Source organism: Centruroides vittatus, unplaced genomic scaffold (assembly GCF_030686945.1).
Source record: "Centruroides vittatus isolate TY-2023 unplaced genomic scaffold, ASM3068694v2 contig_1114, whole genome shotgun sequence".
NCBI classification, from domain to species: Eukaryota; Metazoa; Arthropoda; class Arachnida; order Scorpiones; family Buthidae; genus Centruroides; species Centruroides vittatus.
Genome location: NW_027120716.1, coordinates 181,005 through 199,815, shown reverse-complemented (window position 1 = coordinate 199,815; position 18,811 = coordinate 181,005). Strand labels below are relative to the sequence as shown.

General features: G+C 32.9%; 1 protein-coding gene across 2 annotated transcripts in view; it reads right to left on the bottom strand.

Moving 5' to 3' along the window:
* LOC136977511 (UTP--glucose-1-phosphate uridylyltransferase-like) overlaps nucleotides 1–18,811 on the bottom strand; it is a 73,787-nt gene that overhangs the window by 1,496 nt on the left and 53,480 nt on the right. For both annotated transcript variants that reach the window (XM_067273010.1, XM_067273002.1), the window contains exons 11-14: nucleotides 16,664–16,760; nucleotides 12,344–12,422; nucleotides 3,582–3,748; nucleotides 1,323–1,427 (exon numbers count right to left, since the gene is read on the bottom strand). In XM_067273010.1, the coding sequence (XP_067129111.1) occupies nucleotides 1,323–1,427; nucleotides 3,582–3,748; nucleotides 12,344–12,422; nucleotides 16,664–16,760 (448 nt within the window). The remainder of the gene's footprint in view (nucleotides 1–1,322; nucleotides 1,428–3,581; nucleotides 3,749–12,343; nucleotides 12,423–16,663; nucleotides 16,761–18,811) is intronic.

Here is an 18,811-nt window from a genome sequence, read left to right as displayed (position 1 = left end):
TCGGGCATTGTCTTGCTGGAATACTGTGTCAAGTGCAGTCTGCATCAGTGACTGAACCACAGGCCTCACAATTTGTATGACATACTGATCTGCTGTCAAAGTACTGGAAATGTGCACCAAGGCTGTCTGCTGATCAAACATGATGCCTCCCAAACCGTGATACTTAGTGAAAAGGGCTGGAATGTAATGTTTCCTCGGATACCACCATACCCATCTGTGGCTGTCATTCCTCCGCAGACAGAAGTGAGATTCATCTGTAAACAATACCCAATGCTATTCAGTGGTCCAGTTATGACGATGACAACACCACACAATTCAGTCATGTCAAGCAGTTAATGACATCCGTGTTGCTGGTTGCTATGCATGCAGCACAACTTCATGCAACCTGTTGCAAATGGTTTGATTGGTCACAGATGCCCCCACTGTCAATGGGTGCATCTGTGACCAATCAAACCAGCTGTGACAGGCAGCTTCAGAGATGTAATGTGACATGGCAAATGGGTCCCAACAGGACCAGTCAGTAAATCTACCAGTCTATCAGACTGTTGTGTGCCAGCGAGATTTACTCCATCTGACATATTTGCAGATTTTCCTGTGTCCACCATGTCACAAACCTCTGGATGATACGCAAGTCATTCCCAACACACGTGGCAACTATGTACATTAACAAATCAAGATCACGCAGCTCCAGGATAAGGTCTCATTCCCCAGCCATTAACTGGTGGTATTCAGCTCATGATGGTACTCATCTCCGAGACATTTTCTGCGCTTCTTTGAAAGTTCAACTGCTGCAAACAGTCTTTGATAGCATTTACAACCCAAGCCAGCTGCTGGTCTTTAAAGCCCAAACTGGGTACCATATGACTCAACGTGTATGCAAACTTAATCATTTGCATATCTGTCACATCTATCAGTCCTGCAATTTGCACATGGCTACATGCATTCCTTTACGGTGTTGAAATTTCACTTTTAAAGTGCATATATAAATTAATTAAATGAATTAATTTATTCTACTTTTGATTTTGGGAGGCACTATTATATAAAATGCTACAGGTGTATGTTTTTGTGAGTACTATGGTTTACAAATATGCCTGGAATACCAATAATACTTTAAATTTTACTTACAACTGGAAGTTAACAATAAAAATATCTACAATCTATTCAACTAGAAAAAATGAAATAATTTAGCCTGAAAGTTTATATGAAACAGCATGTTAATAATGAAGATAGTCTTCATGTAAATGGAAGAGAACATTTAATAATAATATATTTAAAAACAACAAGTAAATTATACAAAATGAAATTCTACAATAAAAGTTTACCTTTAAAGAAACTCCTTTTCCAAATGTTACATCTCCAGAAACAGTTAAATGATCTAATTCCAACATATCTGGGATACTAGCAAATCTTCTCAAGAATTCTCTTACCTATAAATATATCATATACACAAAATATATACATAAAAAATTTTGTTTTTTGTTTGTTTATAAATGTTTTAAAATTAATGAAATAAAATTTTTACTGATTTCATCATCAACATTTTTATATGAAAAGGAAATTTTTTAACAGTGAAATCACAAAAGATTGTTTCCTCAAAACACTATCAGATAAGTAAGGAAAATTTGCTATTGTAAAGAAATATAAATGAAAGATTATCCAGGAATCAAATGAATTAAATATTGTCTAGAATAGTGTTATCTGAAAAGTAGATTAAACTATATGAATTAAAAATGGCATGTTGGAGTATTAATAGATGGAAAATGAAACAGATAAAGAATATTGAAATTTTTTTTGTTTCATATATTCAGTTTGGTTTCAAATGTTTTCAAACAAATTTGAATTGCAGATAATCTTTTGATTTTATGTTTTATATATATATATATATAACATCAATTTATATATAAATTTTTTCATTTTATCTATATATATGATCTTATTCGTTAATAGACCATCAAATAATGTGTTTATGCTGTTAACATAAATATAGAACTTACGGGAGAAAAAAATATTTATGTACAAGTGGAATTTTATATTTAAAGAAATTTTAGTTCCAAACAGTTTATTTGAATAAATCTAAATATTAGTGATGATTTTAATGAAAAAAATAGAAAAGATTAAATGTGATAGATATTGAAGGTAATATTAGTTATTTATAAAATTATAAAATAAGAAATTCAAAAGATGAAAAAGTATCAAGATTGAAAAAAATATATTTATTTGTGAGAAGAGGATTTTATATAATAAATGGAAGAAAATCTGGAGATAGAATATGTATTATCCAATGATGTCAGTTAGTGAATATAATATAGTTTCAGAATTTATAAATTTCAGATAACATGAAAATATTGAAGGAAGTTCTTTGAAAATTACTAAAGTTGTCATCAATTTTTTTAATATTGATATTAATTACAATGTAGGAAATTAAGATATATTGAAAGATGCAAATCTTAGGAAAGTAATATATTAAGATGAAATTACAATAGACTATTGAAAATATGCAGCAGTAATGGAAGAGAAGTTAGTGATTATTTTTAATAAGATACTACAGCATAGCAATTATCTAAAATTATCCATTCTGAATTGACGGTCTTTCTTAATATCACATCTCTTTTTTTTTCTCTTAATATTTCCTCTACTTTATTCTGTGATCTAAATTTAACATAATTCCACTTAGAATTATGTTATACTTAAGACAGGTAACTGTTTAGACATCATTTTTTAAACACCAGCTACTGCATCAGAGTTTATAGTAAGCCATTTTCTGTATCTTTTCATTGAAAATCTAACAATATCACACACACTACAAATTAACTACTTTTAGGGCTTTGATAAAGCCAAACTTTTATCCATTCTTCATTATTAGTGCTTAGAATAGATAGCATTACTCCAAAATTGTTTTCCCCAGTAATGTCATTTCTGGCTTAATGTAAAATTACATACTAAAACTCTCACATCAGCATTACATTAAATGCTTGCTACAGAAAAACTTGTGTTATCATAGGCCAATTTTCTGTCAGAATTTTAAGACTTTCACACCCAGTATCAAAGCAATTTTAGGTGACAAGAATAAACAACATTAAAAATAAAAAAATGGAAAATTCAACAAAAAATATTTCATAGAATCAAATAAAGCACACACATACAAAACAGTCCTAGAAATTAAATAAGAATCTTTACATGTGCATTCAAATGCAGTAAATGAAATACTACTATAATTAAATATTTCACATACACATACAAACATTAACCTTAATTTAACACCAGTACACTTTAATACAACTTTCACAAATGTTTTCAATCTAATAATAGGTCTGCTTAAATATTTCACTGGAAAACTATGAAACCAAGCAATAAAATATCTCAAGAATGTTTCTCACACTTCCAGATAGTAATAAACATCATATGAAAAATAATGTGCACACCATTTATTAAAAAATTCAAGCTCATAGATGACACAAACTTGCATCATTTGCACATTGTAACAAAGATCACATGAAGCAAAAATTACATCAACTAGCAGCAAATGTGTTGATTTCTATTGACTATTGAGAAATAATATCTTAAAATTCTATTTAACTTACTTTTGAAAAATGATTATCACCTAATTTAACTAGTGGAACAGTAGGAAATGCACGCAAAGAATTCATTGTCAATGAACCATAACTCATATGATATAAATTACTCATTACTAAAAGAAGATCAGAAGTTTTTTTAACCGGAAGAAAACGACTTCTTGGAACATTTATACCTGAAATATAAAAAAAGGTTAATTATTTTAATTATTAAACTTACTATTAAACTGTTTATTTCAATTTTTAAATATGAAGTATTGTGCATATTGTAATTCAGACTAATAAAATATTTAATTGATATTTTTTAAAAGGTTTTATTAAAATGAACAATGCTGTTATATAAAATCAGTAACAAATACATTTCTGGGATTGTTACTTTATCTTCAGTAAAAAAAATAGTACAGTGGTACCTTGGTACTCAAACATAATCCGTTCCAGAAAGAGGTTCGAGTACCAATATGTTCGGACTCCAAATCATTTTTTCCCATTACAAATAATGTAAAATGGATTAATGCGTTCCAATCCCCAGTTGATTCGCTAGTATTTTTTTATTGTTTCTTTATTCTTTAAAATAGTCGATATCGTCGACTTAGCCATAGAATATTGGACAGCGAGATCCGAAACACGCACTCCATTTTCGTGTTTAGCAATGATTTCTTTTTTCAGTTCGATTGTTGTTCTCACTGTTTTCCTTTTCACTTGACCACTTTCACTTTTATTCTTCTTGGGACCCATGTTTAAGGGCTAATAAATCAAAAGAAAAGGATGCTAATCCAAAAAATATAGCACAGCGTAAGTTAATGTGCATGCGAAACAATGACTGTCTCATAAAGATTAACAACTGCCATATTATCGGGCTAGCAAATGGCTATAGTAATATTAATAATTTAAGATAATTTGGTACTAGAGTTAGGCGTTAGGAGCCATCTCTTGCTAAATTTAATAATTTAAATAAATTTAGGCCTAACTGGACTGTCTCGTAACTGACGCCGCAGCCGTGGCGTCGGCGTCGACTTAGCGGGCTTTTCTGTTCGAGTACCAAAATTTTGTTCGGAAACAGGGGCATTTTTTTTCGAAATTTTTGGTTGGGTACCGATTTGTTCGGGCTTCGAAACGTTCGAGTACCGAGGTATGACTGTACAAATAATTTACATAACTAATTTTTAATGTTTTGAATACTTAAAACAATAAAAACTATCCTGTCTTAAAATAAAAAATACAAACTACTATAATAAAATATCAAGACTCAACTGTGATTAAGAATTATTATGAACTATTATACAGTATATAAATTTCTTAACTGTAAAAATAAAAACCAATAATAATTAATACATAAAACAAAATCTTTATATTACTGTAAGATTAAACTTTTCAGAAAAAGGATCAGAGTCAAAATATATCAAAAACATTTTATTTTTATTATTATAAATATTGGGTTGTTCGGAAAGTTCGTAGCGATTTTTAAGAGAAATAAAAGAAATTGTTTTAATACTAAAAATATACTTTTATTCCACTATGTATGCGCCATTGTTTTTAATGACGTGTTGCCATCTATGGGGCAGCTTCATGATACCCTCTTCGTAGAACTTTCCAGTTTTTTCCGCGAAAAACTGATCCACGTGGTTTTTGCAAGCTTCCAAACTATCAAAGTTTTTATCATGAAGGGAATTTTGTAGAGAACGGAACAAATGGTAGTCCGACGGGGCAAGGTCGGGTGAGTAAGGGGGGTGGGGTAAAACATCCCAGCCTAGTTCCAATAATTTTTGGCGTGTTCGTAAAGACGTGTGAGGTCTGGCATTATCTTGGTGAAACACAATGCCTTTTCTATTGGCCAGTTCCGGACATTTTTCTTTAATTGCCATGTTCAGCTTATCCAATTGGGAACAATACTTATCAGAATCAATTGTTTGATTCTGTGGAAGCAGCTCATAGTACAGGATTCCTTTCCAATCCCACCAGACAGTGAGCATGACCTTCTTTGGATGAAGACCGGCCTTTGGAGTTTTTAATGGTGATTCATTTTTCTTACCCCACGATCGTTTTCGGCTGATGTTGTTATAAATGATCCACTTTTCATCACCTGTCACTAAACGCTTCAAAAAAGGGTCATTTTCATTTCGTTTTTCAAGAGAATCACAAATGGAGATGCGATCCAGTAAGTTTTTTTCCGTTAAGTCGTGAGGTATCCAAATGTCATAACGATTCACGTATCCGAGCTTCTTTAGATGTTGAAATACAGTACTGTTTGATGACTTCACTATGTCTGCAATCTCTCGAGTTGTGTAATGAGGGTTTTCATCCAATAATGCTTTGATTTGGTCCTCTTCAATAACAGGAGGTCTTCCTGAGCGAGGAGCATCTTCAAGGCTGAAATTACCCGTTTTAAATTTTGCAAACCACTTTCGAACAGTTGATTCTGATACAGCACTCTCACCATAAACATCACATATCTTTTTTGCTGTTTGTACAGCATTTTTGCGTTTACGAAAAAAGAAAAGAAACAAGTGTCGATAATGCACGTTGTTCGCATCCATTTTTGCAATGAGCCAAATTAAACGCTATTTGAATAATCTTAACGGTTTTTTTGTAACGGACGCGTCTCAAGGTCATTTATCGTAATATTCATTGGTTTGTACAATTCTAATCATTTTCGCGTCAATCGGTGTCTCAACTGTCGGCTATCAAAAATCGCTACGAACTTTCCGAACAACCCAATAAATTACAAACAAATCTGGCATTAAAAATAATGTATCATCTTATAACAATAATTAAACAAAAATTCTAAAATTGTTCAAAATTAAAGATACATTATTCTTCATAATACTAATCAAGAGTATGTACTGTACATAGTGTAACTGTAGACCTATCGTGACATTCAACCAGTCTTAGCTTATTATGAATTCAACCTACATTGAATGCCTCCACTGATTATGCCAAATTTGTTGTTGTCTATATAAAGGAAGTTATTTACACAATCTGCTTAGCTCAAATTTAGTACATTTGTAAAAAATTATTTTATAATTTTGCTAATTCTGAATATTTTACATTCTTTTATCTGTTGTCATGATAATACGTTAAAATCTTATTCCCCAAGATTTTATATAAACAAACATCTCTCAAACCTGATAAATTTGTATTACACCAAACTACTGGATTCCATTAGGCTATTTATCTGCATTTTAAATTTAATTAATTTCTAAATAATTTGTCCTAGAGGTAGGCATTAGGTGCCATCTTTTATTAAATTTAGTAATTATAATTAAATTAAACAATTTTTGAAATGTTCTGGAAGAAAATCTGTTCAGAGTGGGACTTGAACCTGCAACTCCTGCTTACCTTGTGAATGCATTGCCAGTTACGCTACCCGGACTTCCAGGTATATTTAACTATGATATAACCACTAACTCTCTCTGGTTACTTACTGTTCTGATTGGGGACACCTTCAGCACCCTCGCCTATAAATAATATAAATTTATCAAGTTTGAGAGGTGTGTACATACATACATATATATATATATATATATATATATATATCAGGCCAGGGCTGTATGATGGCTGATTAAGTGCCTTGAGTAAGAGTTTATAGAACAAGGGCACTGAAGGCATCCCTGGTCGGCATCATAAGTAACCAGGATGATTATATCATAGTTACATATACCTGGAAGAGGAGATCGGACTGGAAGTCCAGGTAATGTAACTGGCAATGCATCCACACGGTAAATGGGAGTTGCAAGTTTGATTCCAACTCTGAACTGATTCTTTTCTTCCAGAATATTCTAAAAATTATACTAATTCTAAAATTTAATAATTTAATCATAATTACTAAATTATTAATATGGGATGGCACTTAATGCCTCCCTCTAGGACAAATTATTTAGAAATTAATTTAATTTAAAATGCAGATAAATAGCCCAATGGAATCTAGTAGTTGTTTTCTGAGATTTCATGCAAGAACTAAGATTCAACTAAAATTCATATAAGAAAAAAGAACAGTATTGTTTGCTAAATAGAAATAAAAGTGCCATGGAATTTTAATGAGTGCAATGTAAATTTAAATGAGTATTTTAGTTGGTTTTTTCCCTGTAAAAAACATTCACTTTTACTTTTAGTTTTAGCAAATAGGAGATGAAACCAGGGCTACTCAAAGGTATTGCCTGAGGTGAAAATGGAGAAGAAAGATGATTTAGAGGAAGAGGCTGAATGTGAAATTATAAGAGAGGATAGGAAAAGGGATGAAATGGAAGTCCCAAGGGCAGTTGCATCACTTTTATTTAAAATAAAATTTCAAATTTACATTCAGTTGTCGAACAGTAGTTAAGAATTACAGAAATGCAGTAAGTGATGGGCACGCAAACATAACATATTTACAATACCCATTGTACTTGCAATGGAGAGACTGGCAAAGTTTCTTATGACAAGACAAACTATATATACAAACACAGAATAGATGTCCATGTTACAGAAATGTCATAAGCGAGGGACACTTGCGAAGTGAATAGACAAAACATTGAGACTTACAATAGGAGACTGACAAGACCATTAACACAGGGCATAAAATGAACATATTGTGAAAAACATTCAAAATGAATGCAATATAGTTCAAAATAAAATCAGTTCTATGATAAAAATAGCTATGTGCTACATAGATTTTTCTTTAATTTGAAGCCAAATGTTCTCAATTCAGTCTTGAAAATATATATCCATTAGAAGATCCAATAAAGTACATTTCATTTCTCTTTTATTGTGATACAGTACTTTTTAATTTTACTTTTTATTATTAAGATAGGATTAAAAAGTAATGTATCACAATTAAGAGGTATGAAATTACTTTATTGGATCTTTCCTGGATATATATTTCAACCTATCCAAATAACAGAACTGCATCATAATCCAGTCAACACTTACTCTTGTTATTGTGTACACAAATAAAAACAACCATAAGCTTATAATTTAGCTAAAGCCAAATTATATCAAACATTCCAGGTATTTTAACATTTTTAAATTGATTATCCCTATATTAAAATTTATATTAAATTGATTAAATATTACATATTAAATTTATATTTATATATTAAATTGATTATCCCTATATTATCCCTATTTTAATATTCTTAAATTGATTATCCCTTTTCTCTCGACATTTCAAAAGTTAACTAAAAAACTTAATTATTATGGGATGGCAATATTCATACCTATAGTAATATATTCGTTCAACTTATAATTTGCTTAAAATAATGAAATTAAAAGTGACAGTATGATTAAATTACAACAAAGATATAATCTGGGGTTTATCTAACATATCTAATATTAGTCTATACAACTAAGCATTAAAAAAACTTTAACTGTGATTTAAAATTATTGATAAAATGTACAATAAAATACTTCATATGTAAATGTGTAAGGGATCTAGTTAGTTAGTTATTATTAGAATTCAATTATATTTTTTGGCATACGAAATTAACACTTTTAGAAATTTTGAAAATTATTAGCATACACAATTGGAGGGGAAAAAAGCAATAAACTAACAAAATTAATAAATCTAAAAAAGCAATAATGATGCTTAACTCTAATGCTTAAAACCAAATACCCTTAAACCTTGGTTGTAGGCTACAGCCTATACAAGGTTACAAACTTATTGGCAAAATTCATCATGTCATCAAAATTGCTTCAAAAGTGATGCTGTTCCTTTCCTATTGGTTTTTTTTAAATCTAGAGTCATACCTTCAAACATTGCTATAAACTGCAGTCTATATATGAGATCATCTTATCCATGAAGAACTTAACATTCCTGTACAAGTTTTGCTTCTGTGGCTTATGCACAATGGCAGCCTATAACTAAGGTTTTAGGGTAATTGCACATACCCAGAGATATAACTACTGTATACAAAAGACTAGAGAAACTAGATAAATTAAATATGTCTACTCTAATAAACTTAAATAGCTTCGCAAAGTATAGTTATCCACAAATGTTTTTGGTCTCTTAGGACCTTCTTCAGGTGGGATCTGAGTAGAGAGTGACCCTACGTTCTAAACTCCCGTTACAGATGCGTTCCAACCCCCACTCCAGATGTGTACTATAAACAAACACTGTTGCGCATGCGTCGGCAGCTATAACGCCAAGTCATACATCGCTTGCCACGCCTTTGAAAGTTGCTTTTCATCTTTAAAGTTGATAGAAAGGCCCAGGCAATCTGCTTTAAAGATCTCTAGCGCCTCCAAATACTTGAGGTGGTGTACCTGCCTGGTTCTCCGTATCAAGGTTGCGTGCTGCAGCCCGGGCGTAATGCCGTTTTCACTGGCATATACAGCCAAGGCAGTATTGGTCTTTTTCTTCTCGATGTCCGTTTTATGCTCTCGGATGTGTTGCCAGAGGGATCTTTTTGTGGAACCGATATACACCAGATCCCTATCGAATCTATCGTCTCGGAGCAGAATTCTATATACACCCGGCGCCCTCTCAACGTCCACCGGATCCTTCCCGTTCCTAAGCAGGGTGAAGACGTTCGGTTTACGCTTGTAGGCTATTTTTGTATTAGTATATGCACCAATCTCACAGTATAAGGAGTGCAGATGCCGTTCATATGTAATAATAATAGGACGGGGAGACACACCTTGCCGCCGATTATTCTCCGGAACCGCATCGAACCGGTTTACAGGGTTGCATTCCTGTTCGTCTGCTATTCTAAGTATAAGCTTCTTGTTATAGCCATGGTTTTCGGCTATTTCTGCTATTCTCCCTATCTCCTTCCGCTTGCCGCTCTCCATATTACAGTGTGTGTGTGGGCTCTTCTAGTAAGTGCTCTAAAGGCTGCCAGTTCGTAACTATATGGATCATTGGAGTTGTCCGGGATGTATATCGGGATAGAAATATATACAAATGCAGAAATATATACGAGACACAGAATGTGAGGAAATAGGGAAGGGCTTCGTCAATAAGATCCAATCTAGGGTCCTCAGATTTACGCGTACTAGCTTGGCAAGGAAGTTACAGCTAGACAACGCAACTGTAGCCTCACCAGTAGTTCTGAGACTCTTCGCCTATGCCAAAACGCATAAACAGGGGATAGAGCTTAGACCGATTTTAGATAAAGCCAATGCGCCCACCAGAATGATAGAACGTAAACTGATAACCTTCTAGATGTTTAGCTAGGAGCAATTTGCTTCTAGCTAAACATCTAGAAGGTTATCAGTTTACGATCTCAGACACAACGCAGGTGATTGAGGCTATACGTAATTGCCGGCCGTCTGTGGGTTCCTAAATTACTATTCTGGACTTTAAGGCGATATACCCATCAATTAAGCTGGAGCCCTGCTTCTGCAGTTTACAGGATTAGCTTATAAGTGTAATAACATGCAATGCTGACCACAAGCAGATACTAGAACTTTCTCATATTCTTTGCTACATCTCGTGCTTCCAGCTAGATGGGAAGGTGTACTGTACCTTCAAAAAAGAGGAGTATCTATGGGTAGCCCCTTATCTGGGGACTTGGCAGAAATTGTGGTTCGTCGCTTGGAGGTTAAAGTCATCCCCGAGTTCCTCAATAACATCGACCTATATTAAAGGTACAGTACATTGATGACATCTGCATCATCTGGAAGACAAAACTGGACATCGACAAATTCGTGCGTTGTATGAATGACAACCCATATGGTCTTTTGATCGAGTTAGAGCAAATGAGCGACGAAGCGGCTCATTTTTTGGACATTAATATTACCTTCAACGGTGGGGGTTACAACACTAATGTATACCAGAAACCGAACGCTATCCCGATATACATCCCGGCCGACTCCAATGATCCATATAGCTACGAACTGGCAGCCTTTAGAGCACTTACTAGAAGAGCCCACACACACACTGTAATATGGAGAAGGGCAAGCGGAAGGAGATAGGGAGAATAGCAGAAATAGCCGAAAACCATGGCTATAACAAGAAGCTTATACTTAGAATAGCAGACGAACAGGAATGCAACCCTGTAAACCGGTTCGATGCGGTTCCGGAGAATAATCGGCGGCAAGGTGTGTCTCCCCGTCCTATTATTATTATATATGAACGGCATCTGCACTCCTTATACTGTGAGATTGGTGCATATACTAATACAAAAATAGCCTACAAGCATAAACCGAACGTCTTCACCCTGCTTAGGAACGGGAAGGATCCGGTGGACGTTGAGAGGGCGCCGGGTGTATATAGAATTCCGCTCCGAGACGATAGATTCGATAGGGATCTGGTGTATATCGGTTCCACAAAAAGATCCCTCTGGCAACACATCCGAGAGCATAAAACGGACATCGAGAAGAAAAAGACCAATACTGCCTTGGCTGTATATGCCAGTGAAAACGGCATTACGCCCGGGCTGCAGCACGCAACCTTGATACGGAGAACCAGGCAGGTACACCACCTCAAGTATTTGGAGGCGCTAGAGATCTTTAAAGCAGATTGCCTGGGCCTTTCTATCAACTTTAAAGATGAAAAGCAACTTTCAAAGGCGTGGCAAGCGATGTATGACCCGGCGTTATAGCCGCCAACGCATGCGCAACAGTGTTTGTTTATAGTATACATCTGGAGTGGGGGTTAGAATGCATCTGTAACGGGAGTTAAGAACGTAGGGTCACTCTCTACTCAGATTCCACCTGAAGAAGGTCCTAAGAGACCAAAAACATTTGTGGATAACTATACTTTGCAAAGCTATTTAAGGTTATTAGAGTAGACATATTTGTTATTGCTTCATTTCTTAAGATGGATTTTGTAGATAAATTAAATTAATAATTACCAATGGCTCCTTCAAAATCTTTCATAGCTGAACCAGCTGCTCTTTCCAATTGAACAACATTCAAACCATGCTCTAAATGCTGAATAAATAAAATAAAAAGTTATTACCTTAGAATTTCTTTGCAATAAATTATTAAATAATAATTCCATACAATAATTTAATTAACAATACTTGAAAATTATTAAATTTTTAATAAATTTTTTATAAATCTATATCTGTAGAATTCATGAATTTATTAACTTTGCTTAGAATTAAAAAAGTGACTTATAACTGGAAAAATTACTACTACTGAAATTTTGGCTTAATCAGACATGACCTAATTATTAATTTTCTAATATTTTTAAAAATAATAAATAAATTTTTTTTTATATTCAGCCAACATTAAGATAAGATTATTTTCAGAAAATAATCTAACTGCTGAAATTAACCAGACTTTAATGCTTACAAGTCATAGCAACAGTAATTGCTAATTTAGTGATATTTTGTGGTACATTTCCCAAATAGAATTCTCCTGACCACTGATTTCATTTTATATTGTATATGTATATAATTATATATCATATATTATATATACACATTTCATTCACTAAATATTAAAAATAGGGTTTATCAAACGAGATCCTGGTTGTTTTTTCAACCCGGGAAATTCTTCTCATCCTGGGAAATCCTGCAAATTTCTTAAAAGTTCACTTTTTTCTTATTTTATGTTAAGGTTGTGGAAATTTTGCCAATAGAAAGTATGATTAACTCAAACTGTCAGAATACATTTGTGAGATAAGCAGAGGGTCAGGGGTTAATCCTCGCTGACCACTTACACTGCACAAGTTGGCGAAACCTGATCGACATTGCTTCGGATGGCTAGGAGGGCAAAAACAAGTGAGAGAGTGCATCAGTAAGTGAACAGGTGCCCTTAAATTGACAGAAGACAGGTGTTAACAAATAAAACATTTATTGATTAACTAGATTAACAACAAAATTGGTTACAAGGCTATGCATCTAAGATACTACTCAATAAAATGCGATTAAATATAAGTTTCCAATTTTAATAAGGACGGCTATGCCTAAAGCTTAATTCTGTCTTTGGGGAGAGAAAGTTACAGAGTTCTAACAGTTACCTCTATGCGAGATCGGATGGTAAACTGAAGTATGCCGGTCGTATGTCTTCTCTGACAGGGTTCCGTTCCTTGACATGGAGATCGATGGGCATATATATACGAATAACTTTCATGTGCGGATGCGTGCCAAGTTCCAGCTGTGCGAGCTTTTATAGCATTAGTGTGGGAAAGCCGTCCATTGTTGACGATGACTTGCAGTTCTTGACAGCTAAGTGTCAACTTTCCCACCCATAACTGTTGATAGTTGAAGGAGGATGTTTACAATAATTTCCAATCCAAATAAATGAAAGTTTCCTTTTTATTTTACAAAAATTTTCCCGTCAAATCTGCAGTCTCACACATTTGTATTTATTAATTTTAAATCTATCAGTTTTTTTAATTTTTCCTCGTTATGGCATGTCACAAATGGTCAATAATCAATATGTCACTTATTTGTGCCAGGACTCTGAAAATTCTTTACTTGTCAGAACCTGTAATATCTGGAATATTTGTTGGACTATGAACCCAAAGTAATAAAGTTACAAATTTGTAACTTTATTACTTTCGGATTCTCAACTAAATAAAGATGGAAAAAAACCAAGTGTTTATCTTAAAACTCAACTTTGGGTTCATAGTCCAACAAATTCATCAAACATGGTTTCAAAGAGAAGATGGAATATTTGTGCTTATGTTGTCTTAATTTTTAACCATGCCCAGTAGCTTCAATAACTGCATAACACCAGGTTGTGCAAATTGGGCAAGGATACAAATGAGTATGAAGTCTGCAAGTATAAAGTTTTTCTTCATAAACCTGATTATTAAAGACAAATGAACTGCTGAATTATCGGGCTATAAGCTTGATGTTTCTATTGAAACAGCCAAGATAAACAAATCAAGAATACTAGACAGCAAAAGTACTACTACAATCTCGAAAATGAACTAGAAATCTTCCAGGCTACAGGTGAAAAAACACAACACCTGTCTTCTCTTAAATGCATTAAAAACGATTCCATCCACATCAATTGAATTGGAAAGGGTTGTTCGACTTGAAACTTGGTAGCAAGACTTTTCATTAGTTAAATAAGAACCAGATCGAGTGATTGAAATACTGACCATCTTTGCTTTTTAAAATCTTATAAAAATTTACAATAATATTTTGTATTATGTTTTATTTAAAAAACAAAAATTACCTTTTAGGTTAGAAGTTTGATCTAAGTTCATTTTCTTTTCAAATTTTCAACTCAATTCAAAGCATTTTGTTGTTGTATGCAGTTTCCAGCAAACTTTAATAAATTTTTTCTATTTGTAAAAATTTCTATGTAATTCAAAGGTAATTTTTAATATATATATTATACAGCATTATTAATATGATTTTGGAGGTTGCAAATGTATTAAATTATTTTAAGAAATGAAAATTATATAATTTGATTTCAAGATATTTTGTATATCTTAAAAATAATTAATTCTATCCCAGGATTTCCCAAGAAACAGTTCACCTTTATGCTGAGACAAGCAAAAGACTGGGAAATGAGAAACCTTAATTAAAAACTTGCTCTGAAAAAATTGAAACTAAAAAATAAAGTACATTTATTTTGTGGATTAAACTAATATGCAAACCAGAACAAGGATAGTTTTATTTCTGCTACAAAAATAAGACCTGTAAAGTTACATATCTCATATTTAACCCAGTGGAATAGCGTGGGTGTCAGCCGCCCCCTTATTTAAGTACAGTAGAACCTAGATTATCCAGACCTCTATTATCCAGATTTTCGATTATCTGGATTGTTCAAAATAAACAAAAATTCTACGAATTTGCTGATTTGCACTTGGCGAATTGCGACACTATTTATGTACGTACGTGATAGAATGCACGAAACAAAATTTTGAAAAGACCGTTAGTAAATTCCAGTAACAGTAGAAAGTGGTATAGAAGACATTGTGGAAGCAATAGCACAAATTTCAATATGTGTTGAATGTGACGAAGAAGATGTAACAGAGTGGTTAAATTGCGATTCGAACGATCCTGGATTCCAAATTTTGAATGATGAGGAAATAATTAAAGAAATATCTGCCTCAGATGAACAAGATCGAGAAGACAAAGAGATTTGCGAAGTAAGAGATATTGGTCCTACATATTCTGAAGCTTTTCAGTGCTTAGATGTCGCCATGAAGTGGTTTGAGAGCTAAGATGAGTGTAACTCAGGACAACTTATAAGTCTTAAAAGTATCCACGATTTAGCAGCTTCAAAAAGAACAGCTAGCTTTAAACAAAAATTGTTAATTGAATTTCTTAATAAAAAATAATTTAATATTGAAGCTATATGTAAATCTAGACAAAAAAAATTATTCATACTATATGCACTGTCAATTATTATTTTTTTCGATTATCTGGATTTTTCCTTATCCGCGCTACCTTCATCCCCAATTAGTCCGGATAATAGAGGTTCTACTGTATCTCATTTAAAAGACTAAAATATACAGTAATTCTAAAGAACTTTTTGGCAAAAACAATCACCATTATTGTGTATTGTATTATTACAGTAGAGCATCGATTATCCGACCCCCGATCAACCGTCACATCGGTTAACCGACCGCGTTCTAGTCGGCAAATTCAAATGTCCGCTAGTGGTGTGCGCTACAATATTTGGCTGTGTCTTGGCTACTTTAATATTATTTTTGTTAAATTTTTGCATGTTTTAGCTGGCAACACTGGCTCGACCATGAAAGGAGGCCAGTATTTAAACGAGGCTGAATTTTTCTATTTTTATTTTGTGCAAAATAAAGAAATAACTTTTAACGATGCAATAGCGACGATTATTATTTTTTAAAAAAATTTGTTAGGCTTAACATCGATGAAAATTCAACGCAAAGAAGGTTACTAGCAATATACTAATATAGTATACTAATAATGTATTTTTTCATACTTTTCGGTTATCGTTTTTTCAGTTATCCGACCAACCCCAGTCCCCAATTGAGTCGGATAATCGATGCTCTACTGTATTTTTTATTGTGAAATTTTGCCGCCCCCACTATGCTACGCCACTGATTTAACCCAATTTATTTTATATTGGAATGATATTTGTAATTTTATATTAATATAGATTTAGTTATGCTAAACCATCAACTCAAAACTTAGTTTTTCTTAATGATTCAAATATAAATTTCTCAATGTTCAACAAACAGTGCTTTTAACAATTTAAAAAGTATTTTATTCAAAATCAAATACCTTATGATTGACTATTATCTCCATATCAAGTCTCCCTTCTTTCACTAATGTTGATACGCTTTGCAAATTTATCCATAGATTATTTGTATTAAAAATTCTGTAAATATATATATTTTATTTATTTTGGTTATATGTTATCAGATGAATATTATGTATGTTCATAAACAAACCCTCAAAAACTGGTTATACTTAATAAAAAATGGCAAAATAAACAAATATGCAGCACAAAAATGTAAGACAGCTAATGTTTTCACCTGTGTTAAACAGGCATCTTCAAGCTAACTGACCACTGCAGCTGTTAAAACAACAGGCATTGCCATACACATGTTAAGAGGGGAAGGGAAGAGGGATGTAAGATTACAGCTTTTAGATTAATTTCCATGCGATTACGAAAATTTATAGTGGCATTTATTCTGGCAGCTTTGTATATCTTCAACTGCCTTACATATACAAGGTCATCACAGAAAAAATGCCACTATAAATTTTCATGATGTAAAATCCTTCCCCTTGCATGGAAGTTGATTTAAAAGCTGTAATCTTACACCCATCTTCCTCACATCACCCCTCTTAACACGTATATGGCAATCCCTATTATTTTAACAGTAGCATTGGTCAATTAGCCTGAAGATGCCTGTTTAACACAAGTGAAAATGTAGCTGCTTTACATTTTTATGCTGGATATTGGTTTATTTCACAATTTTTAATGTATGCATGTTAATTTACATATATCACATATACATAAAATATTTTTTACAATATGAAATTTACTTCTATTATATTCAATATAAAATATTTTAATGAAATTATTTTACATGCATTGTTGCTATCATTTTAATTTTTTATTAGATTCTAAACTGCCAAGTAATTTTATGTACAGTACATACATGCAATGAATATTAATATCAGGAACATCTTTATATTCATAAAAAATCTTTAATGTGTATTTTATGGGCAAATTAAATGATCTAATATGCATAGCGTTAAAAATTTGAAATAACTTTTCATTATATCAAAAAGTCATTTCACTAATGACTCTTCATTCATTTCAATCAACAAAATATATTTTAACAAAAGTGTAGTTGTTCTAATACCCCGTTTCCCCGAAAATAAGACAGTGTCTTATATTAATTTTTGCTCCCAAAGATGTGCTAGGTCTTATTTTCAGAGGATGTCTTATTTTTTGTATGGTATGGCAGCTTCTGGCCACCAAGGGGAGCTCACCACAGCACATTCATACAGCACAACAGGGACAGTGTACAGAATCGCGGCAGGCAACAGGCCTCTTGATGCCTTGCCTACATATTTACAAGTGTAACTGTAAATATGTAGGCTGTCGAAGGGAACATCAGGGTTGGCAATAGGTGACAGTCTTCACGTCCTGCATGCAGCTGCTCTGCAACGGACAGTGAAGGTAAGGGGCAACGGAAGTGGGCTAAAACAAATCACAGCTGCATGATCTGGTGTTCTGTTCGGTGGGCATGCTTTCAAATGAAAATTTTGCTAGGTCTTACTTTCAGAAAGGCCTTATATTTAGCAATTCAGCACAACCTCTACTAGGTCTTATTTTTGGGGAAATGCAGTAGTAAAATATAGATTTTAGATTTATACACAGTTACCAAATGAAATGAAAAATAACAATTACAAATTAAAGACTGACTACAAATAAAAATTTGAAGTCTTACAACTATTCTTCACAACCACAAAAATGCAATCCAATATAAGAGTGGCACTTTCATCATAAGATCACCTCCACCCACACATGAAAAATAAACACAACTCCTCCTCTAAGGTTGAATGATGTTCCTGTAGTTGTATTTTTGTAATATTGTCATATTTAATTATTCATTACTAAAATATACAGTGAACCCCCGTGTAATGCAGTGATATATACTGCATTACAGAAAACCATATTATATGAACCACATGTTATGTATGAACTGTTATTGTGGCATTATGGCAGAATAGCCATAAAGTTAAAGAATACATTTTATGAATACTGCCCTGTATAACACATTGGAGTACACATTATAGAGAGTCCACTGTATTTAATCAAAATATATTCAATGTACTGTACAATTTATTTAAATTTTTTCACTTAGTTTTTTTACAACTTCTATCCATTGTTAATTCATTTCATTTTTTAAATAA